A 23,936-nucleotide genomic window follows, 5' to 3' on the forward strand; every position below is an offset into this window, starting at 1 on the left:
TACACTGTTCAGCTTGATTCCCCTCCCTATTTTTAGATCAGATTCTCTCAGATCATCTGGTTATCTATATCTCAGCCACCGGTATACCAGTCTTCCAGTAAACAGAATATGTTTTTCTTACCATTTCTGCATCTCACAGTTAGGGTTACAGCTGTGGTTGATAAAACGAGCCTCATTGCCCATCCGATAACTATCTATCACCATTCCACTGTCCAAATTCAGGCAGTAATGATCACTGTGATTGTGGTACTGTTCAATCATCCGGTTCCTAGGAAGCAACAAAGGAAAAGTTATTTGTGGTTCTGCTTGTTGCTGCAAAGCAAACAGGGAGTAACACAGCAACAGAGCATTCAAGAATTCCGAGAGAGGGTTTTGAAGCAAAAGCAATTATAATCTTTTATATTTTATAGAACCGTACACCTAGGGACGGAGGAAAACCATTGTTATACCTATTTTTATAAGTCAAGGCCATTGACAGAGCTTGGATTAGAATTTAGAAATTTGCTCTTCTGGAAAGCTCCCTTTTGGGTTCTGCAGATTATTTGTATACATTTCATGTTGATAACCTGTGTACGGAAGAGAAAATGCAAGTACATGTTCTTTGGTGTGTATATGTATGCATGTGTACAACAACGAGCTGCTTGCTTTCCTTAGCTGGGACTGGGACTGGACGCGATTTCTGGAATTACATCCACCTCTTTTTAGCAAGAGAGCACCCGGAACAAGAGCCAGTTGTGTCAGCAGCTGTCTCTGCATGAGAAGATCCCTTTCGTCTTCCGATGGCGCTCTAAGAGCAGCGTGTCCCTCCAGCCTCAATTATCTCACGATGCTGTGTAGTTAACGAGACTGCAGTTTCTTTCTTTCATTGGTTATTAATGTTCCCACTTGTTCTTTTTTCTTCCTACCTATCTGCAGAAGCTTATCTCCCTGCCTGCCCCATTCTGCCCCTCGATGCCATCTCGCACAGTTCAAACCCTGCACGGAACTCACAATCGTATCAAATTCAGTCACTTGTGGCTTTTGGCATTTACAGAGCAGATGCGGCAGGCGATGCATTCCAAACACTAATCATTCCTCTATTTGACTGAGAAAACCTTGGTTGACCAAAAAAGCTGAATTCTAAGCCTTCTTTCTGGTGGCTGTGGCCAGAAAACCAGTCTTCTCCCCACCCTTACTCTCCCCTTCATTTCTGTCTAAGGATTTCCCAGCAATAACAATAGATGCTAAAGTCATTTATTGAGCCTTCCATGCTAAAGCAGTAAATAAATATTTCTACCTGAATTCTTGCTCACTAACAACTTCTCCCAGATATTCAATGATAAACTGTCCTGCTTTCAGGGGTTCTTTGGTACGAATACCCCATCCTTTCTCCTCAGCCCGGAACCTTTCCAGGCACTGCACCCATTCATGTCTCTGTATCCGCTGATTACAACACTGTTCACCACAAGGGCAGGTGTTTGGTGAACACTCCGCAAAAATCATCCTAAAATAAAAAAGAAAGAAGTTAAAGGAAGGTGAATGGCACATTTTTAGATCTATCATACAAGGGGGGGGGGGGGAATTCCTCTGTTAAACACGAGTTATTAAAGAATTAAAGTGCTTCTTGTTTTCAAGGTCTAATTTACACAAAGCTTCACAGCCTGGCTCTCACTGCTCTGCAAAGAGCAAAATGGAGCTGTCAATGGGATCCTCCTCTGAAGAAAGAGGTAGGGGAGCACCTGTGCAGCGGAGTTACCCTGCATGCTCTGTAACAAGACTTTTATCACTGGGATTACACCCAGCACAACTCTTTTCTTAAGGTATCAGCAGTTGTGTAGTAGCGATGTGAAGGCGAGGGTCAGGAGGATGGAGCCGGGCTCTGCTCGGTGATGGCCAGTGACAGGACAAGGGGCAACGGGTGCAAGCTGGAGCACAGGAGGTTCCACATGAACATAAGGAAAAACTTTTTCCCTGTGAGGGTGGCAGAGCCCTGGAACAGGCTGCCCAGAGAGGTGGTGGGGTCTCCTTCTCTGGAGACATTCAAAACCCGCCTGGGCGCGTTCCTGTGTGACCTGCTCTGGGTGGTCCTGCTCTGGCAGGGGGGTTGGACTACGTGATCTTTTGAGGTCCCTTCCAATCCCTGACACTCTGTGATTCTGTGATTGATGCAAATTATCTTATCCTAGTCAGCCAACCTATTTCTAACCTGTTAAGACAGTCCTCCACGCAGCCCTTTCCATTGTCATCATCTGGTTTCTTACAATTGCAGGTAGTGGCCTCGTAGCCAGAAAGAGGCTTGACATCCACATAGACATCTGGAGAAAAAAGAACACAAAAAAACCAAACCCAAACAGGGAAAAGAATTCTTTCCATGTGCAAAAATAGAACTATTTATCTATAATATTTTCATTCCAATTACATAAGGCAACAAAAGAAGGTGGAAGCGCCTTCGGTAGGACGACGAGCACGACAGAAAGGAGGGGTGTCATGTGACAGTGCCACCGTTAACGCATTTTAGTAATAAGATTTTACTTACTAGAACGGATTTTTTTATAAAGTGGGACATCTGGCTTTTTATACAACTAAAAGGAAGAGAAAGAAAATTTTAATATATTGCATAAGTGCATCTGTTATTCAAAAGCATCAGGGAAATTATGTTCTGGACATCCTTAACAGTTTTGTAATCGTTACTAGAAAACACGTCTGCATTCTCTTCTTTGGGCTCAGACTCATCAGCAAATAGGTCAAAAAAAGTACCTGAATAGGTAGAACTTAGGCTTAATGAGGTTGCTGTGCAGTTTTTCTAATAGATTGTTTATTCTTCCCACACTAGTTGAACAGAGCAATAGGGATAACAGATACCCTGAGGACAGACTGCTCTGAACACCCCTGCTCTTTTCAATACTGAGGAGTAATTATTGCAATCTATTTGGAGAAAGCATCTTGGGTGGAACTGCCATGTGCTGACGCTTTGGAAAGTGAAAAAAGAAAATTAAGGTGCTTATCAAAACCGTTGGACTCAATGATCTTAAGGGTCTTTTCCATCCTAAACGATTCTGTGATTCTATGTAAACTGACTACAGGTAGGAGCCAAGAGAAATGCAGATTCATCTTCTAATTAGAGGAACTTCCACTGCAGATGGAGATGACTGGAGGGAAATGAGATGCTTAGATCACATTTCATAACTTCATATATATTTCATCCTTTCAAACAAGCTTTAAGGAATCATTTCGCAGTACTACACGTCACAGACATTTACTGCATTAATAGCCTTCCCTCAGTAACGCGGCAGACAGGAACAAACCATACAGCCACTGCACAAACAAAACCACTCCGTAAGGGTTTTCAGTATTATAGGTAGATACGAGAAATGTCAGGGAAAGAGATCACAGATATTTATTATTCAAGTAATATTGAGCAGGTGAGATAGGCAGATAGCTGTAAGCAATCTCCAATACGTGGCGAGAAACTGCCCTCGGCTGAAATGTCAACAACGATCTTCACTTTCAGATCAGATTTTGGTGGTATTACAAAGAGTAGCTGGAGCCACAACCACCCTGGAATTTGTCTTGCTCGTTTACATGCTTAAGTTACATGTCTGAGAGCGCTGTCTTGCTGCTTTACCCTCAGCTTTACCCTCCACCCTTAAATCCTGTGTTAAATCACTTGGTGGAAACTTCTCAGGGAAAAAAAAGGTTTCCTATTTTTAGGTTTGCACATATTTAAAGCTCTTTAAAAAGAATGAGACTGTTAAACAGTTTCTCTCCTTTCCTCAGTATGAAAATTTCAGCTTGCAAGTGAAAAATAAATTCCACTCTGCTGGGACTGATCCAAGAAAAATAAGGCCTGAAATTTCTCAGTGCTGTTGGCAGTACATCTGAATTCTCCCGAGGCGTGTTTAATACAAGATCATTGCAGAAAGCAGGCACACTACCAAAATAAAAGTCTGCAGCAAAACTAATGCCTTTTTTCAGCAGAAATCCACAGGATTGCTATTTTGCAAGAGATGGAATAATGGAAATTATTCACATTAAATACATATGCAAATCCTTTTTTTCCTCATACAGTGGCAGCAACAAGACTCTTCATCAATACAGGGGATATATAAACATCACTTTCGTGTGAGAATCCTGCTCTTTTCTTTCTAAGACTTCTGATCATAATCTTGGCAACCCAGGAACTTTTTAGCTAGTACCTGATTGTGTTTCCACTGCCAGAGGATGTCGTAAGGCAGCTGGAAGTCGATTCTCTTTTGTCTGAGATACTTTCCTGAAACAAAAAGGTTTGTAAGTCGCACACACTCATATTCACACATCCCCAAGAGCACAAGGAGCTGCCCCCAGGCACACCGCCAAATTCTGACAGGGCCTCTCCACAACTGAAAGTCAAAAAGGCAGAAGAGCAGAATCCTCCCAGAATATTTAGTTTGTTAGCGGCAGGCACAGGGCAGGGCCCTCCACGACGCTCTCTTCTGCACTCTACCCCCTTGTCCTAGTAAACACTGGTAACTTCTGTGTAGAAATCTCACAGCTGACGCTTCCTCCTAAGCTTTTCTGTGTACACATGAACACAAGGATTTAGCACAGAGAACACAGTCTGCGTGCACGATTCATGCAAGATGGTAAATCACAATATTGCACTCAAAAGAAACTGAACTAGTTTTGGAAACAGCACCCAAGCCTCTTCCTACGACCTCTACCAAAAGAGACTAAGGAACAAATTCAGACTTGGCAAACACAATCCGAAATGAAAGACTCCAAGACGATCGGTATTTTCAGCAATAACTGAAAATCAGTTTAGGCAGGAGCTACTACTTGCACGGCAGATTTTGTCTCTATTCTAAAATTGACTGTCACCCCTAACCTCTGCCCAAAAGAAGGAACCAGACCCATTACACACTTTGTTAATGCCAGACCCGAGGTCTGACACAAGCGCTAGGTTAGTTCTAGCCACGATTCAAGTGTTCTTTTGTCATTTTGGTGGAATACTGTGTCACAGAATTGCAGTGAGAAGAGTGACTAAGGATGAGGTGTCAGTCCCAGGTCAGATTTTCCCAGCTTTTCTAAACGTTAACAAGTGCCTTCAAGTTCCTCTAGCAATAGTCTGTGGTTTCAAGTAAATTCACACGTGTACCCTCACCACTGGAAACCAAAAATGTTCACGTTTTCCTTACAATTTACTCCTAAATCGCTTTTCATTTTCAGCGCTTTATTCACCCATAGCAGGTTCCAGGAAAGAGCTAAATCTGCCGGGAATTCGCTTTCACTTCTGTGACCTCAGTGGGCGAAACAAAAGGCTCATTCAGGTGCCCTGGCACCGTGCCTGGCGCGCAGGGAAGGTCCCTCCAGCCCTCCTCAAGCGGGCACTAGTGCAGTCATCTGGCAGAGCCCTCACCCTCCTAACTGCAGCTGAACCCCTCTCCAGCTTCCCGACACACAGTAATCGAAGCAGCTCTGTCCTCAGGGCAGGAGCGCGTTCGTGTCCGCTAGCACAAAGGAACATGGGGTCGGGGCCTCGTGAGAACAGAGGACAGGATCGTGGCGCTGCAACCTGAACCTCAGCTTCCCGACAGATGGTTCCGTCGTGCAACAGGTATATGACCCAATTCAAAAAAGGAATTGAGGAAGGTCATGGTTTTGAGAATTTAAATTAACCCCTTCAGTTCTGGTGTGTGGTTATTGATTCGCACAGATCTGTCAAACTCTTCACCTGCTACTACCTCTCTGTGAAAGTCAACACAGTGTATTGAGCAAAAAAGTTCAGTTACAGGGGACAAACCAATTACACTTTTGTATTCGATGGGACAAATATTCCCACTGAACGATGTGGAATTTCCCAAACTCTTTGCATGATGGTACTTGAAGTAAGAAACCACAGCGTTTTAAAAGCTGAGACAATCACCCGAAAAAGAAATCAATCTTGGTTTATCCCGGGAGCTGCAAAAACATTAGCCTGGGAGCTCGTGACCATCCCCTCCAGGCAGTCCAGTCCAACCCTGGAAGCCCAGGACTTCTAACGCTTCTTTCTGCAGAAGGCAAAGAGAAGCCCTAAACCTCATTTCTCTTCTACCCAAGACCTCAAAACAGGGATGAAATAAAAACTTCTGTAATACCTACCTTTTCCATTCTTCCTCACTTTTATCCATGCTTAAAGACAGACACCATTAAATGCACGGGGACACGGGGGAGTTTATTACTGCATGGTTGGGTTTTGAGATTTATCAGATGGTCATAATGGGCTATTCTACCACAGTATTAGTTTGAAAAGGAAACTATTGTACTGCATGTAAGCAAAAGTATTACAGCAGTTAAAGCAGGTTTTAAACCAGACTGGTATTTTCGTAGGGTAAACAGAAAATGAGCACAAAGTTCATGTAAAAAAAAAAAAAGCCTCAAGTCAAACTTTTGCACTGAAGAGCAGAGGCAGATGAGTGTGACCTTTGGCAAAGTTTGTACGCTGACAGACAGGAGTAACCTGGCCAGGCCGTAAAATAAAAAAAGAAAAAAGGGAAAGAGGCAGAGAGATTGAGAAGTCCAGAGTACTCCTACGCCACCAAAGTGTGATTCTGGTTTCCCAACGTAAAACACACGTGAAGTACCCACCAACGTGAATAGGTGCTGGAAACAATCCATGCTCGTGCTCTCCAGGAGTGTACTCCAGCTTCTCCTTCTTTAACTGTATGAGGCGGCTCTTCGGACTGTGGAGACAGCAACAACAACAACAAACCAGAATGAAGCACATCTGTCATTTACAAACCCTGCATTTTCTGTTTGAATCAAGGCACAAATGTCTCGAACATCAGGCAAGAGAATAATCATACAAATGGCAAAAAACCTGATTTCCAGGCTGCTTGCCAAATACACACCACATCCATTTCAGAACTTGTGATTTTCGTCCATAGCTACTATTCAGGCAACACCTAATGGGACACCATCAACTTCAAATGCCCAGTATGTGACAGGTCAGTATTAACTAAAATTACAAAAATAAAAGAAGATCAACAGATCCTATCTGATGTTCCTTGCTCAGGTATTTGACACGTTATACATGCATAGTGCCTGCTTTCCTGATTGCTAACAGCAAACATTCTGCTCCTTTAGAGGGCTGTCCAACAAGAAAAGCAGCAAAAGAGCAGAAATCAGAGTTAAAAGAGCAACGAGATGCTCCCTTTACAGAAGGAAAAGATACAGTAGGAGGTTAGAACGGTTGCACAGGTCAGGCAGATGTCAAACCACCCAGCTGAGTAACCTGCCTTTTATAAACACCTCCTTTTGGCCACTGACAAACTGAAAAGAAAAAACTGGTGTGGTTGTATTTAGTACTGCAGCCCTGCCACACTCAGAAGAGATTTCTAAATGTTAAATACACCAAAGATTAGAATTATGTTAAAGCCTATTAAAGTTTGCTGAAGTTTTTTAAGGGATTTATTTTAATAACTGGACATACAAGTGAAAGCTGACTCAAACACCATGATGATATTGTTTAGCGAGTGAATGGAAAATGCAAGTTCAAAACAAATTTTGACACAGATAACAGCAACTGGAAACAATTACTAAAGGTCAGAAGCAGAACTGACAGATGGCAACAAGTTGCAGTTCGCGTACCCTTCTAACCCTTTCGGGATTTCTGGTACTTATTTCACAAGTATAACAAGTTACTAAATCTTAGCAAAACAAAAGCGGAGGCATGCTGCTGAAACGAGGGCTCTGTTGAGCTAAATGCTGTATAGACTCCGCTTTAAACAACTGGAGTTATATGGCAAGGCTCTAGTTATGATGATACACTTGCATTTAACTTAACGAGCGGAGGCTGATACATAGCTGTCTAACCAAAAAGCAGCAACATTCCCCTAAAGATGATGGTTTTTAAAAATTATGACCCTCTGTTTACTGATGGCAGGAATCCATTTCATTCGCTTTGGCAAACAGGCAGCTCCTTTGCCCATCAGGCAAAAATTATATTCTAGAGAGGATTAAAAAAAAAACCCAACCCCCCCCCAAAAAACAAACACCCCCCCCCCCCCCTTCTATCCTTCCAAGTTGGGCTGCACTGAATCACTAAGACTTGCAAAGAAAGACCATGAAGTAACAAGACCTGGAAAGCAAGTTCTTATCAAGAGGAAAGAGAAAAGTATTCGAAAAGGCAAAGTGTGAACCCCCATTTCCAAGAGGCAAGCAAATCCTTACACCAAAGGCAGAGAAAAAAGGAAAAACATTCAACAGAAAGGTGACCTAATTTGAGCCAAATGGGCACCCTTTAATGCCCACACATTCAGTGTAAAGGAAGCCAATGGAAAAATAAATCATGGTAAATAAACTGTGAGGAGGAAACCAGTGTGGAAAGGAAATGCAGAAGGCAATTACCTAAACCCACAAAATATAACATGAATTTCTTCAGGCACTGCAGGCACACCCATCTTAGACCTAGTCACAAAGAACACCGGGGAAAGCACCTACTCTGTTTTCCTTCCAAACACAGCAATGAAGTATTGTCAGAGGCATGTGAAAAACTGCTATGACAAATCAGGAGCTGAACAAAGGCCATCGGTATTTCAGGGACTTCAGAGGGAAAAGGCTGAGATGTCAAAATAAAGCATAATTATTAAAAAAAAAAAAGGGACTATACTAAAATAATCAAGTATAAACAACACACGCAGTTTTATAAGCATAAATACCATGCAAGAAAAGCCTCATGAATTAAAAAAGGCCTCTCTACACTCTCAAGAAAAGGTCCACATCAGCAGCCCCACGTATTCCCACTGGGAAGACGATGAGCTCTTTCAGGCTGGCGGTTCTGGGCAGGCAATAAAGGTTCTGGTTTTGTGTTTAGCTCCTATCTTTATGACAAGACTCCTACTTTGCTGAGGCATGCTGACGGCCTTGCAGAAGCTTAAATTCGGTGTCAGGGCCCTGAGCACCACTAACACGCCTTTATGAGCCCCGCCAGCCTCCCGTGGGGCTTCCACCCACACCCTCTGCCCATGGCCCCCGCAGATCCGTTACGCTCAGCCCTGGGCAGTCAGTCCCTGCCTGGACTACCTCGTCCTGCACCCACCTCCAGCCCAGCCACCACCACAGGAGCTGTGGATCCGGTGGCTGAGCCACAGAGTGGCTTCCTGGCTGGACCCGGGACCTGCCTGGCAATCCTGGACTGTGTTTGACCCCATCACTAGACCTGATCCTGACCCGCGGATCGACTTCCCCACTCAACCCCGGCCTGCCTCGTCACCGCACACTGGTCTGGCTGTCCCGACTCCTGGCTGACGCTGGGCACCATTGCCTGGCCTGTCCCACTCGCCTCACTCGGGGCTGGGGCAATGACAGCAGGTTTCTTTTCCTACTGCTCGGATCCCATTCTGTTTGAGCCATTTTTTAACTAAGCTGGAGTACTTACTAGCTACATACACCTTGCTACACATGGCGCAGGCTGCAGGAATTCCCAGGACTAAACCGTCCGTCCTTGCAGCCTCCCAGGACCAGGCGACCCTGCGCTGCTATCAAGGACAAGCACCTGCTCATTTTCATACCATGCTCTTTAAGATGTTTCCCTTGACAAGCCAATACAATGATGGTTGCAGCTGAAAATCAAAAGTTCTCTCCAGAAAGCCAGGATCACTCTCTCCCTTTTTCAGGCCAGCCAGTTAAAAGAGGGTGAGACCCCACCAGTAATCCCAGCGAAATGGCACCTTTGAACATTTCGGGTTAGCCTGCCTTCCACAGTAAGCTGGAGGAGCACATCTCTGATCATCTGACAGGCTGAAACATAAGCCTGGCTAGATAAGAAATGCCTCCCTCTCTATAATCCACTGCCTAAAGTTGTTTGTTTCAGTTTCTGTAGGGACAAATTTAAAACACCCACTTTGTAAATGGGCCACTTATCAACCACAGACTAAGCCGGCCTCTCTTTGCAAGCTCCCAATAACAGAGCAATGGCAACGCGGGTTTTTTGCTGAAGATGAGAATATTTTGTGCCACTCTGCAAAGGCTGAACATCAGGCTTAGTCTCAGAATGTCAGTCTAAAATCTCAGGCGAATTAAGAAGGGAACAAAGACTAGAACCACAGTCATCTTCCCCTACCTCCGTTTCTTTCCATCCCTCTCCTTTTCTTTCTGATACCGTGTTCCATTTCTGTTCCCCCTCTCCAGCTTCTAGTGTCTTCTCCCTACACTTACCAGGTTGGCTGGGATTAGCTCTGTGAAATGCACAACCACATTTTCGAGGCGCAGAGCCCAATTTGCTCTCTCAGACCACAGTCTGACAAACATTTTAAGTCTGTATAAGCTGGCTGTGATGCTCCCCACCTCTTCCTGGCGTAACTGTACGACTGCCAGGTTAACTGCACCAGGAAACCTGCAGTGGAAGGTTAAAGTTCTTCTGAATCACTACCCCAGCCCGGTTCAGTTGTCCTGGTCACCATGATGGGACAAAGGAATGGGGAGCACAGGAACAGGAATAAGCCACAAAGGTGAGGAGAAAGCAAAGCTGATTCTTTCAGTGCCGTGGTAGCGTATGCCAACCTAAAGCATTTGCTGAGCTGCAATTCATCCGCAGTTCATTTGCACTGTCATTTCAATTCAGCTGGCTGATTTTTCAATTGGTTTGCTTCTAAAATGTTCAGCTACCTCCGCTGAGTCACCCTGCAGCTCCACAAACTCTAACATCAGCAAAATGGAGGCACTGTAGGAGCAAGGTGCCTATCACGTGGCAACACCAGGGCCCAGCAGAGCAACAGGCCTGCACTAAGCTACGCTGTCCCTGCAACCGCAGTCTGTGACGAGCTGTGGACACCTACGGCAGGCGAGATGCAGTTCAGTGTCAATCACAGCAAATTCTACAGGGTACACTTCTGCAATGAGGACTCGTATTTGTTATTACTGGTAAGAATCATATAGGGTATAAAAATATGGTGTTTCCCTACACAATATACAACATTTTAATTAATTACTAATGTACTAATGATTATTCAATTTCTTTGGTGAACTAGACCTTCCACTCCTCCAGGAAAGCCACTGCTGGGTAAACAGATAATGACTCCTGCACAAAAATCTTCCTTTGTTTTCAAAGCTTGTGCAACCACACACTGAACGTCGCTTCAGCAAAAGCTCTGTGTAATTCTTCCAGGGGGAGCTGAGGATTGTGGAAAACTCATGAGGAGGAAAACTCATGTAACATCAGGTCAGTTTTGCTGTCTACAAATTACATTTGGAAACTGAATTAGAACTGAGACTGACTCCAGAAACCATTCCTTTTATTCTTAGTTCATTTGCAAGGAATCGAAGTCTGAGCTTTCTTCACTGTGTTTTAATACAGTTTCTAGACCAGGGTGAGTCGGAGTGAAATCCTGGTGAGGCAAATTGTGCAATTCAAGTGGCTGCAGAGAAATAATTCAGACTTTTTTTCTGGTAACAGTGGACTAAAACTGGCAATGAGAGGACAAACATTTCTGAGCTGTTGTTTAGCAGCTGGATGTGACCGATGCTGATGAGAGGCGGTAAACGGTAACTGTAAACCTCACAGAAACTTCCACTACTTTGTTCGTTCTAATGATGTTTAGGAAGTATTGAAGAATGATGCAATAGGGTAAGAAAATGGTCTTTAAGGCAAAGTGTCTGCAACCGAACACTGCAAACAGAAACGCAGAAAGATGCGAGTTCAACAGCCATTAACAGAGAACACAGAGACTTGTAATGGAGACAGTGACCAACACTTAACTGTACCATCACTAGAGGGTGCCACACGATTACAGAGCTGCGTTTCTGTTCTCACAACCAAGATCATGTTTTCATACTCATACAGCAGGAAGTTACATAAATAATGGGGTAACAACATGAACTTCTGCTCTCCTCTTGCACTGACATACGTTCGACTGTGCAGTAGAACTGGAACAGCAAGTTAAATCAGCAGAGAATGTAATTCTAAAAAAAAAGGGACTATTGTTCTGCTGATTTAGTTTGCTGAAGCCACTTAGCAAAGAAGTGACTCGGCGCCAGCACGAAGGAACGGTGGGATCAGCCCTTCACGCTGCCCCTCGCTGTAAGACAGGACACCTCAATGGAGATGGCCACGGCTCTCTCCCTGCCCAGCTATGCACTTCCACGCTTTCATCCAGTATCTGTGTCCAAACAACCACGCAGAGGTAGTTCAGACTGTGTGGCACCATCTGCTTCCTTGGCAGGGTAAAGTTTCCTCAGCGTTCTTAAGCAGCTCCTCACAAACACCAGTACCAGTGCAAGGGAAGAACCCAGCTTGTGGAGCAAGGGGCAAAGGGGAGACCACATCAGACCTCTTGAAGCTTCCAGGGAAGCGCAACACAAAATGTGACGGGAGAGGGTGGGTTGTAAGTGGAGCTCAGCTTTGCCAGGGCCTTCTCCAGGAACTCGATTCCATCATCCCCCACAGCGCCTACAAACCTCGACTTTCACTTTCGGTATCCAGGCAATTCTTCAAATGCCATGTTTGCTCACTGCCTCTGAAATAAAGGTCCTCCCTTGGCTGACGAGGACTGACAACGTAACTAACATTTTATGATAAAGGAGAAGACTCTCCTCAGGTCATCTCCTAAGGCAACAGCCCTAACTTTTATGATACAATATTTGAATGCTGCATGACTGCATATACCAGTGACACACCATCCAAATGCTCCGAATTTTAGCACACCTGCTTTCCAACTATTAGAAACATAAGCAGTCTCACTTTGATCACACCTAGATCTTTGTTTCTTCCTTAGAGTTTTGATCCTTTAATCGATGCCTTCACTTGACTATGGACAAAGAATACACCAGGAGCAGCTGATAAACTATACTGTCAGTCTCCCAGCGGTGGCTTTAACTTTTATAAGTGGTCCACAACATAGTGAGAAGGTGCCAAATTTTCTCTTTTTAATGTCAGATCATATTAGAAGAGAAGCGCAACACATTTGTCCAAATGGCTGTAGAAAACTGATGTAACTACCAACAGAAGCAGAAGCAGGCTGGTTATCAGAAATGGGAGATGTCCACTTTCTAATGTGCACGAGGCTGTGAGCCAGCCGGGGTGGGGGGCGGAAAGCAAGCTGGATTTTTACTCTAAACATCTCATAGGAAATGAAGGAGATGAACTTCACTTAACTGTGAAATGAACAGGGTGCATATCTGAAATTCTTTCACACAAAAGATGCCCAGCCATCACCACGCAGTCAATAAAAACAGAAACCTAATGGCCTCTTTTATGTAGACACTGTACTCGGTACCTGAACACCTCAAGCTCTCCCAACACTTTTACTGCCATGACCGTTAAGATTGTTGAATGAAACTCTTACCTTCTTCAAGGTCGACAACCAGAAACACTTTCAGATTGCTCGAGGCTGCTTTCTGACTGGGGTTACATTTTAAATCTTCACTGAGTCAGATTCTGATAATTATCATGCATGTAATTTTTCACAGGCTTGAATTAAGTTGATGGTTTTATTTCAGCTACTCATTAGTAGCAGCTCTTTATGGCTCTAGTTGAAAGGAGACATTTTCCACTGGAATATCAGACAGCAGCTTTTCAGTGGTACTACTTTACTTACTCTGTTGTTTTGTACACATCAGAGTAGAGCCCTGCCTTCTGGTACTTCTTCTTTGGGGGACGAGGGGCTTTTTTCTCACGCTGGGCTAGAGAAGGCAAAGGCTTTTCAGTGTTTTCAGATTCATGCGGTTTCCCAAGGGCATCATGTGGACTGGGGGGTTCAGCTACTGTCTCAGAAAAACTGGAAGAAAAAGGAAAGAGTATCTTACCGTATTTATTACCATGAAGATTATTTTACCATATTTCATTACTCCTCTCTATAATCTGGTCAGCAGAAGAAAAGTCAGTGTTTCTGAACTACTGTACATCTCAGCTATTCAAAAAAAATGCAACTCAATGATCAAGATCGAGTGGTGGTTAAGCATAATCATAAGAAATGCAGGATCTTTTTATAGTAATGTTATTATTAATGACTACAAAAAGAATGTTGTTTGTACTGCTAATGTTTATCCCTTGGAGCCTCAGTTGAGTAATTTAGAAGGTGGCTTATGCTATCTGCTTTTATACTCTAAAAATAGTACACGGTAAACCTTTTCTTAGCCTTCGGGAGAGCTGTGCAACGCACCCTTTGCACATGTGGTTTCACCAACACCCTGTGAATCTAAATGCCTATACTACAGCAGTCATTTCTGAAGCACAAATGGATGGTAACTATTCTGAAGAGACATGAAGGAAGACTTCTGGAAGAGCTTGACCTGTTTGTATCGATTGTGAGGATTAGACCAGAGATGGAGCGCCGGTGCGGCCCTTTTCTAGGCAGTGACTGCACAGGCGCACACCTCATCTCCTCCTCCCCTCTTTGGTTTCGCTCCTTATTTGCTGTGTTATCACCTGATCTCACTGACATGCTGCGGTGCTGGCAAGTGCTTGTTTGTAACACAAATGAGTAACACTTTAAGATTCCCATGGTACATGTAACTCTTACAGTTACCGGGTCTGCACATGAGGAAGGAACAATCTTTGCTACAGTATCTCACCAGCAAATCTGTTACCAACTCATTAGCAGTACTCTTCACCAGACAACCTTGCTTCACTTGAGGCACAAGCACAAAACCAACAGTTTTAGACTACCTGAGGCGCCATTGCATTCTGGGGCGTGTTCAGTAACTCAGGAAGCCCCTAACCACACTCAGAGCTGACACGCTGGTTCCCTCGAAACTGAGCTCCTTAATAAACCCAAATGTAACAAGCAGAGCTCATTAGAGCAGGGCTCTTTCATGGACTGAAACGTTATACAATCAGCAATGACTATACTGAGGGTACAAAATTGAAAGGGAATTACCTCTTATTGCTCTCCTGTTCATCTTCTGGCAAAGACTTTTGTCGCTTCCTGGCCTGTTCCTCTGCCAGCCACCTCTTTCTCTTCCAGCCTTTTCGGTGATCCGCGTTCAAGTTCACGCTCTGCACTACGGCTTCAATCACGTCTGTGATGGTATCGGGCCCAAGGTGTAAGGGGCTGCTGCTTTCTTCTCTTTTGTCTAACTCCTGACTGACCAGTCGAGCCGCCTGGAAAGCCTGCATCGAAACGACAGCCTGCATCGGGTACTTGCGGGGCCTGCCTGGCCGGCGCTTCACAAAATTATTCCCCGTCCGCGACTGCCTTTGCAGCTTTTTGGCTTTCAGAATTTTATTGACGTGGTCAAGATTTTTTTTTGTGGCCAAGATCTTGTTGTAATTGCACATTTTCCTAGCTTGTCGCTGCATGGCTTCAACCACACTTCTCTTGAGATGATGCGGGGAGTAGCTGTTGGGCAGTCTGTCGGACAGAAGCGAGACGCTATCGCTGCAGGAGCTGCTGGGGATGGCTGGAGCTACGAGGCTGTCCTGTTTGCCCAGACCTCTCTCCCTGTTGTGGTTTCGAGCAGGACTCGCTGAGGGGGGCACAGACACGTTTGCAATGACTGCTTCTAAGGTTTTGTCCAGAGTGGCCTGGCCTTCGTGCTGCGCCATGCGCTGCAGTAAGCTGTCCACCGAGTCGTCAGCGGCGGTCGCCAGCCTCGCTCCCCGGGCAGGCACGCCAACCACTGAAACGCAAACACACCCCCCCCCGAAAGAGACTTGAGACATCATCAAAGCAGGCTGGAACTAAAACACAAAGGCCAGGCAGACTGACACATCCTATCATGCATTATATGCTCTAACTGCCTGGATCATTCAACGACCAGACAGCGGATTTCCGTAACACAAGATCCAACGGGAAAGGGACAGGGCGATGCGAGCGAGTGCAAAGTCTGCATTTTATATCATCAGTTTTAACACGCAATTCTCTGCTCTTCATTCACACCCGGTCCTCCCCTTCTAACAGCAGAAAGCAATGAGGACATACAGGCTAGAACTCGAGTTTCTTTCTATTCATGCTCAAAATAAGAAATCCTCTGTTCACAGAAAAATTAAATAATGATAAAAAATTGAGCAACATCTGAAATGGTTTTGAACTACTTTTTCTTTTCTGTAGTTCGGAAATACTGAAACAACCTTTTCAGGGCTCTTGCCATTTCTTTATCAAAAAGACAAACGTAATGATGACAGAACTGACTGCAATGAAGTACAGGCTTAAATAAAGGTAAATCAAAATATCTGGACAAAAGAGGCTAATTTACACAGGAAGTAAAGTTAGATGTCACTTTTTAAAGTAAATGTTATACGATTTAGAGCTGCAGACTGGTATTTGAAAAAGAGAATTTCCAGGTCAACCATATAGATTATGCTGCATTAAAAAGGGATTTGTTCCAAACTAAGAGCTTCCCAAAGCTGCCCTGCTGGTTCTTAGTGATAAAATTTAATCAGAAGAAACGCTGTTCTTTCTGGAATAAAATGGATGCCATCTTCTCATAAATATCTCACAATTGCACATTAGCATTTACAAAATGTTACTGTAATTGTGGCCAATTATTTAGATGAGATCTACTCAAACTAGTGGGTCCTAGGCTGCAGACTGAAGAGCACGTACTAGTGTAAAGGTAACTGTTAAAGGCAAGACAAGAAAATGCTTTTATGAAATGGTTTCTGTCATTTGACAGAAGGGAGGTTATGCATTAGCTGGCAAAGATAAAGCACAAACAGTTTAAAATAAATATTTTCTAGGCCTAGTGCTCACTAGCCCAAGCGCAGTGCTCTGGAGAAATGTATTCCTCATTAAAATTCCAAAGTCATGAATTTGCAAGTGCAAATGAAAACGCGCTTCAGAGAGTGCACGACTTAAAGGAGGAAGAAGCGGCATAACAGGGTCTAAAAATCCTCCCCTGAATAACGTTCTTCCTACAGGTTGAAAAAGGGACAGAGAAACACAGCTGTCAGGTCACTGCTGCAAGGCAGTCCCTGTCACTGCTTGGAACGCCCAGCAACCTGAACGACTCCGAAAGAACTGCAAGGATTTACACTTTCCGCTTGCAACTTCAGATGAAATAATAAAGATAAATGACCCTTTGTTTTCTCACGGTCTTTAAACACACACCGGGACGGAGCTGAGGTTTCCTCACAGAAACACCATCTGTTCAGCACAGTGAGCTCTGCAAACAGCTGCACCATCCAACGGTAACCAAACTGTACCACGCAACACACTGGGACACAAACTCGAATGGATGTCCTTGAACCAGAGTTTCTGTTTGGAAACTGATCCAAAAGGGTGGGACAACTGAAGGCTACGACCCCCGCCGCAGCTGCAGCCCCGGGCAGGCCCGCTTGCAGCCCTTTGTAACAAAGCCGCTCTCTGACACACGCGCTGAAATCCCACATGCATTCCAGATCTATGGAAAATATAACAAAGACTGGTCTTTTCAGCTGCATCATCGGTTCAGTGACTTTCAAGTTGATAAACTTGTGATTCTTTTCATTCCCGTGCTCTCCTGCACAAAATACGCCTGAACTGTTAACACCTTCCGACACACACTTACATCGGTTGCAGTTGCCCCTTCAAATTGAGTAAGTAAAAGCAAGTTAACAAGACAGAGAGGAAGAAGAGAGAACACTTCTTCACTACAGATGACTTTCTTCAGCACAGGCTGAACAAAGCATCTGTTGCAAATATCCGCTTAAAGGGAGGAGGCAACAGCAGGTTTGGCACATTCTTCCTCTGTGGAAATCACCACTAGTTCTCTAAGTACCAATTTATCACAAATTTGCCATCAACTCCGGTGCCTAAGAATGTTTGAACTCTGCTAACAGGAGTTCTTTCTACAACTGGGCTTCCTCCAAAATGGATCAACGTTACGGATTCTTTTGTGTCCAAGCTCACATCACGCTTTCCTCCGAGAGACTGCAAACAGGGTCTGTTTTTACTACCTGGCTGACAACCTGGCAGCAATCTACAAGAAATAAACGTTCTCAGATCTTCCCCCTGGCAATTGGTCGAGGGACTCGGCAGTTTTGTAGGTGTGAAAACGTGACAGACAGCAGCACGCGTGCATTCACACACAGCGCGGCCGCACAAGTCCGACCTCCTCACAAAAGCTCAAAAGACATCAGGAGCACCTTTCCCTTCCTTGTGAAGCGAACAAAGATGGACTTCCTCAAGCAGCAGCCTGCACAGTTACGTCACCCCACGGCTGAGAAAGCCAGCTCCCTCCATACCCTGTTGGCACACATTCGCCCAACTTCACGGCCAGGCTGGATGGGGCTTTTAGCAACCTGGTCTGGGGGAAGGTGTCCCTGCCCATGGCAGGGGGTTGGAACGAGATGATCTTTAAGGTCCCTTCCAACCCAAACCGTTCTGTGATTCTATGATTCATGACGATTTGGGGCATCTGAGATTTGGTCCTTGGTGATGAGACTGCTACCGGAGTTTCCACGCCTTGCAGTACTTCCACCTCTCTCCTACTATAATTTTTGACCTGTCTAGGGTCATTCACAACTGTACCACTGGTGGTGACTGGGATGAGCTGCTTGTCATTCTCCGTCACCTTAGCAGGATTCTCACATGCAAAGAAAACGTACCAGCACCCCCTGGCTTGATCCTAACCGTGATCTAAACTGCCTGCCTCCAGAACAGTGCAGAGGTCAAGCTCTTCCCCATGGAGGAATTAATCTGTTCATCTAATTCATTGATTAACTGTAGTGTCACAGGTCTTGCTAGCATTAGAGCACTGAGCTTCATGAAGACTCATTTAACCTGGTGAGGAACCAAACTCCATTCTGCCATAGCAATGCTGCTGCTTCTGTAAGCGCCAGCTCAAGTTTCCCTATTCCTCAACCCAATTTGTACCACTTAATGGTAACTGGAAAACCACCTAAAATGTAACTGGAAAAACCCAGTACCTCCATGGACATAGTGCTGCTGTTAAAGTTCTCATAGCAACGTTGCCTCAGCTGTCTGTAGTATAGCAGTGGTCCCAGAAACGAGACCACCGAGTATCACTTGCCTGTAGAAGATGTGCTCTCGGATGTCGACCTCTTTCTGGAAGGGCTGCAATTTGTGCTCTCTGACTGCCTCTGGGAAGGTTTGTCCTGTGTTGGCAAAGTGCCTGAAAAGCAGAGCAGGGAAGAGAAAAGCACAAAAAAAAAAGATCATTTCAGTCTGGCAGTGCCGATACAACACGCTGTAGACGCTAAATACTCAAACTAAGGTTACTCTTTTTTTGCCCTTTTTTTTTAGCACTTGCTTGCTATGATGCATGGAGGTGGAGAAGGATGGAAACGGACCATCAAGAAGGAATTTCTGCTGGGCTAATGGCACAGGTAGGACAGTAAACAAGCCATGAGAAAAATCCACTTAGTATCACCACACTATAAGCTTTTACGAAAAAAAAGAACCACCCCACCCCCCCTATTCCCACTTTCAAACAAACCCCGCAGCTCCATTCCTTGATTTTCACAGAACAGTTGAGTTTGGAAAGGACCTCTGCAGATCATCCTGATCAACCACTCTGCACAAACCAGGGCCAAGCAGGTGGCCCTGCTCCGTTGGGTCTTCAACAGCTCCAACGACGGAGACTCCACAACCCAGAGCTCAATCACCCTTACAGCAAGACACTCTTTTCTTCTATGGGAACAGAATTTCCTGGTCTCCAGCGTGTGCTCATCACCTCCTGTCCCATCGCTGGGCACACTGGGAACAGCGTGGCTCCTTCTTCTTTACTCCCTCCCATCAGGCACACACACACATCGGTAAGATCTCCGTTGCGCATTCCCTTCTCCAGGCTGATCAATCCCAGCTCTCCCAGCCTCTCTCTGTATGACGGATGCTCCAACCCCTTAGTCACCTTTGTGGCTTTTTACTGGACTCAGTATGTCCACGTCTGCCTTGTACTGGGGAGCCCAGAGCTGGACACAGCACTCCAGGTGTGGTCCCACCAGGGCTGAGCAGCCTGGTAACGTTTCTCGTAACGCAGCCCAAGATGCTGCTCTTCGTGAGCCTTTCGAGGCCACCACCAGCCAGCAAAGGTCCCTCTGAACAGCGGCGCAATCACCTGGGGTATCCACCGCTGCTCTCAGCTGTTATCACCCGCAAACTCGCTGAGGGCGCACCCTGTCCCATCATCCAGGTCATGAATGAAGAGGTCAAATGGTCCCAGACCCCGTCTCGATGCCGGGGGCACGCTGTGAGCGACTGCGCTCCCGTTGGGTTTTGTGTTGCTGACCACAACCCTCTGTGCCTGGCACCTCAGCCAAATTTCAACGCACCTCGCTTCGTAAAAGCGTTTCTCTCCCGCTCCTCAGGCAGAACTGCTTCATGCAAGACACTACTAACTGCAGCAAGCTGGAAAGGCAGAAATCTTAAAAAAAAAATACTTCTTTAGATTTGCCTCTTGCTATGTTAACTTTTCCTTTCTAAGATCCTATCACAAAAAGAAAAGAAAAAAAAGAAAAAGTTTCTGCTTCAGTCAGCCGTGGCAAGCACGTAAAAACCCAAGGGTGTAAACAAATGAGAGATTGTTATCTCCACACAAACAAGCACACGGCATTATTGGATTTTAGACACCTGCAAAACACGTTTCACTGTATGTTCTGACTGCACAGGGCTTGCTATTACCCACTACATCATTAGATATTGGCTTATCACTGCAAGATGTCACCAGGCATCCGCAATCACAATTACCATTACTCAAATTAAAACGATTTTTAAAAAGCTATAGAAATCTCATGACCATTGAAAGGTCAAGGGACAAAATTGGTAATGGCTTCTTTGCTGGTAACATGAAGAATGAACTGTTTCTGTTTTCTTTCTTACATATACACCTTTTCTTACTGTAATTTGTTTTATTTCCTAAAACGTAAAACTTTTAGAGAATCCCAACTACTCTTGAAAGCAAAAGTTGTGGGATTTCTTAAAATTTCATAGAAAAATCTGCATATTGCAATCTTGAAAATGCTGAGATATTCAAAATTCAGATACTTATATAAAACCCACACACCTACGGCAGTGTGCAGGGAGGACATGTACATCACAAAGATCTCTAGGAGACAACATCTAGAGTGCACACTTAAAAATAGACTTTCATTCTTTCTCTTCAAAGTCTCGCTCATGAGAAATTTAGCTTAGTGGTGTTCCGTTCTGATCTTTCCTTACTAAAGGACACCAAAGGACGGAGCGAGCGGGCCCCAGATCAGCATCCATCCAATGCCCATTTGCTTTGATGCCTGAACAGAGCCAAAGGCACCCGAGGATGGGAGGATTCTGGCATGCACCAAACTCATTTACCAGAAATCTTCAGGAAAACCTGCGCTGAGATCCCGTCCTGCCTCAAAGCTTGGGTTCGTGGGGTTTTATCATGGGTGTTCACAGTGTAACACCTACGACACGTTCGATCGATAGAGCAAACGAACAGTATCACTTTGCCAACTTCTTGACAAGCAGAGAAAGAGTTTACTTTTCGTTCGTTCTCCTCCACAAGGGCACAGTCCCAAGGCCGCCAGACACTGTCCCAACCTGCAAACCACGCTCCGGGCGAGGGGTTTCCGATTCCCCCCCGCGGGCGGTGCAGGACGGCAGCGCCGCTTGCTGACCAGGGAGGACCGTAGCCCAGAGCTCTGCTTCTGCCCGCCGCCCCGCGGGCTCCGCCCGGCGCCGCTCCAGCCCACCGCACCGCCGGGGCTCCGCCGCCGCGCAGCGGGACGCGGCTGCTCCGCGGCAGAGGCAGCGGCGCGGCGCGGCCGGCAGAGGGCGCCGCTGCCCGGTCCGGCGCTCCCGCCCGCAGCTCGGCCGGGGGCGGCGGGAACGAAGCGCCGCTGCGGGAGGGGCCGCGGCCCGGCGGGCTGCGACGGGCAGCGCCGCTGAGCGGCACCCCCCGGGGCCTGCCGCCGGGCTCCCGGGCCTCCCGGACCGGCGGGGCTCCCGCCCGCCCTCGGTTTGTGGCGGGACGAAGGCGGTGAGGCCTTGTGGGCCGCGCGGATCCCCGCGGAACGGCCGAGGCTGTTTGTCCTTCCTTTGCCTGCCGGCACGGTGAGCTGCGCCGGAGAGCGGCCCGCGGCGAGTCGGCCGCGGTACCTCGGGGTGCGACGCCGCGGGCGTTCAGGAGGGACCGCTGCCGGCTTGGACGGCTGGGCAGCGGCGTCCGACCAGGACCTTAACGGCGACGTGTCAGACCTGCGTCGGCATAACTGCGGGCACACGCCGTCTGTAGGGAACAGGCTCCGGCGGGTGAGCTCCTATCTAGGCTTCATCCCCCTGGAAACACCGCCCTTTGCGGGAGTCCTCTTTGCCAAACCACGCAAGTTTCTAACACAGCTCGGACACAGGCAACCTCTGAAGACGGCCAGCATCAGCCCGATGAGAGCTAGAAAGAATCCGTCAGGCAATTCACCAAGCAAGGTTTACGTTCAGAGGCCGACGGGAAGGAAGCGACTCTGAAATAAAATGTCATGAATATCCCCTACGGATCTTACAGAACAACTTCGGAAGGCATTCCCCGATGCTGGTCTCTGACTACTCATTTCAACTGCTCTGATTCACTGTTCTCTCCACCACGCACCTAAATTGCATCTGGTGTAATAAACAAACCATCTCGGATGCACCACAGGTTTCTTCTCCATCTGTGGTATTTTCTGAAGTGCACGAAACCATCTAAGTCTTTCACGGTCATGGTTTCAGAATCACAATTTGGTTAAAAAATGAAACACACCAAAACACAACATGCACTTTGACACTGATCTTCTAAAAAACCCCCAAACCTGGCGTTTTTACTTTGCTGGGGCTCTTTACCAGAGGCAGCGTTAAGTCTTCTGGCACACGGCATGCACGTGCCGTGGGGCACTGTGAGCTCCTTGTGATTGAGATGAACACTGAGCTGAAAGCCAGTCTCACAGTAACACCAGCTGGTTTCCGTTGCGGGAAATACACCTCCGGAAAGGGACACCTGGCATCTGAGGAACCAAACCTGCTGTGAGAGGGAGAGCGACTCGGAGCCTTCACGAGCAGGTCATGGCTTCAAACATCTCTGCTTTTTCCCTTAATAAGGTTGTTCCTCATAAAAACCCAAGTCAGATCATTTGCTGTAATGGAAATCCTCAGGAAACTCCCAGAACTGCTACCACAACCAATTCCTCACTCCTTGGAGCCGAATTTAACCCTTCTGGTGATCCAGCACTTTGCATTTTTCTTTCCACCACTGCAGGAGAAGCAATCTCACGACTTTAGTGCTTTCTCCTGACTCCCCTCGGCCCCAAGTAGTTTTAGTAATATGAAACAGCATGAAGCAGTATGAACTTGTAAAAGAATCCAGCCACTTCCAACTGCTCTTAAAATAAAGAAGCAAACACAAACCCCCCAAACGCCAAAATAAAACAAAGAGAAAAAACCCTCCACGCAAGTGTACTCGGAGCAGGGAGGTGGCAGGAGGCATCGGGAACGGGAGTAGCACAAGAAAAGGAAGATGAGAGTGAGGAGCGCAAGGAGGTATATTCATTACTGGTAGCTGGTTGCTTGCTTGGCTCATGGTCTGTGAAATATTAGTCACAAGTGGTTTGGGACAAATGATTTCCGTCTCAAGGGAGGGCGTAGGCAAGCGCTGGAGGGAGGGACGAGAAGCCACCAGCCTTCCTTTACACATCAGAACTAAGTAAGAGCACAAGCCACACTTTTGTCTCGTGCAGGTTGGGTGGTCTCACTAACGTGGCCGCAGAAGTTAAGCCAGAAGCGGATAAAATGTGAAAATTATTCCCACAAACGTGTGCAATAATAAAGCACAGCACCAAGTGACACCGAAGCCAGTAAGGAAAGTGACGGATAACGTCGTTTCTTCAAGTCTTAAATTTCACATTAGATTTTTTTTTTTCTTAATATTACGCAGATGACAAAGTTCATCATTTCCGAGCGGAGGTCCTTCCCCACACAGCAACCCTCTGACAGCATCCCTGCCACCTCCTGCGGCCGCGGCCTCAGCCAGTTCTGTTTCGTTTCGCTTGAGGCTACGTAAGATGAGTTTCCCAGCCAGGACTACAGCAGTCCTTACAAGGCTTGGTCTTAGGCATTCCC

The 23,936-nt window shown here is 46.1% G+C and overlaps 1 protein-coding gene across 4 annotated transcripts in view; it reads right to left on the reverse strand.

The window, feature by feature from the left end:
• The window catches only part of ASH1L (ASH1 like histone lysine methyltransferase), a 54,812-nt gene that overhangs the window by 15,061 nt on the left and 15,815 nt on the right, over window positions 1-23,936 (reverse strand). For 3 of the 4 annotated variants that reach the window (XM_086478466.1, XM_086478462.1, XM_086478464.1), the window contains 9 exons: window positions 18,886-18,987; window positions 14,811-15,552; window positions 13,530-13,709; window positions 6,583-6,677; window positions 4,176-4,249; window positions 2,516-2,561; window positions 2,186-2,294; window positions 1,277-1,483; window positions 122-268 (listed from right to left, as the gene is read on the reverse strand). In XM_086478466.1, the coding sequence (XP_086334592.1) occupies window positions 122-268; window positions 1,277-1,483; window positions 2,186-2,294; window positions 2,516-2,561; window positions 4,176-4,249; window positions 6,583-6,677; window positions 13,530-13,709; window positions 14,811-15,552; window positions 18,886-18,987 (1,702 nt within the window). Of the gene's footprint in view, window positions 1-121; window positions 269-1,276; window positions 1,484-2,185; window positions 2,295-2,515; window positions 2,562-4,175; window positions 4,281-6,582; window positions 6,678-13,529; window positions 13,710-14,810; window positions 15,553-18,885; window positions 18,988-23,936 lie in introns of all 4 variants that reach the window. The other variant, XM_086478465.1, reaches the window with a different exon arrangement.

This window comes from Leptosomus discolor, chromosome 26 (genome assembly GCF_034619465.1).
Source record: "Leptosomus discolor isolate bLepDis1 chromosome 26, bLepDis1.hap2, whole genome shotgun sequence".
Classification (NCBI taxonomy): Eukaryota; Metazoa; Chordata; class Aves; order Leptosomiformes; family Leptosomidae; genus Leptosomus; species Leptosomus discolor.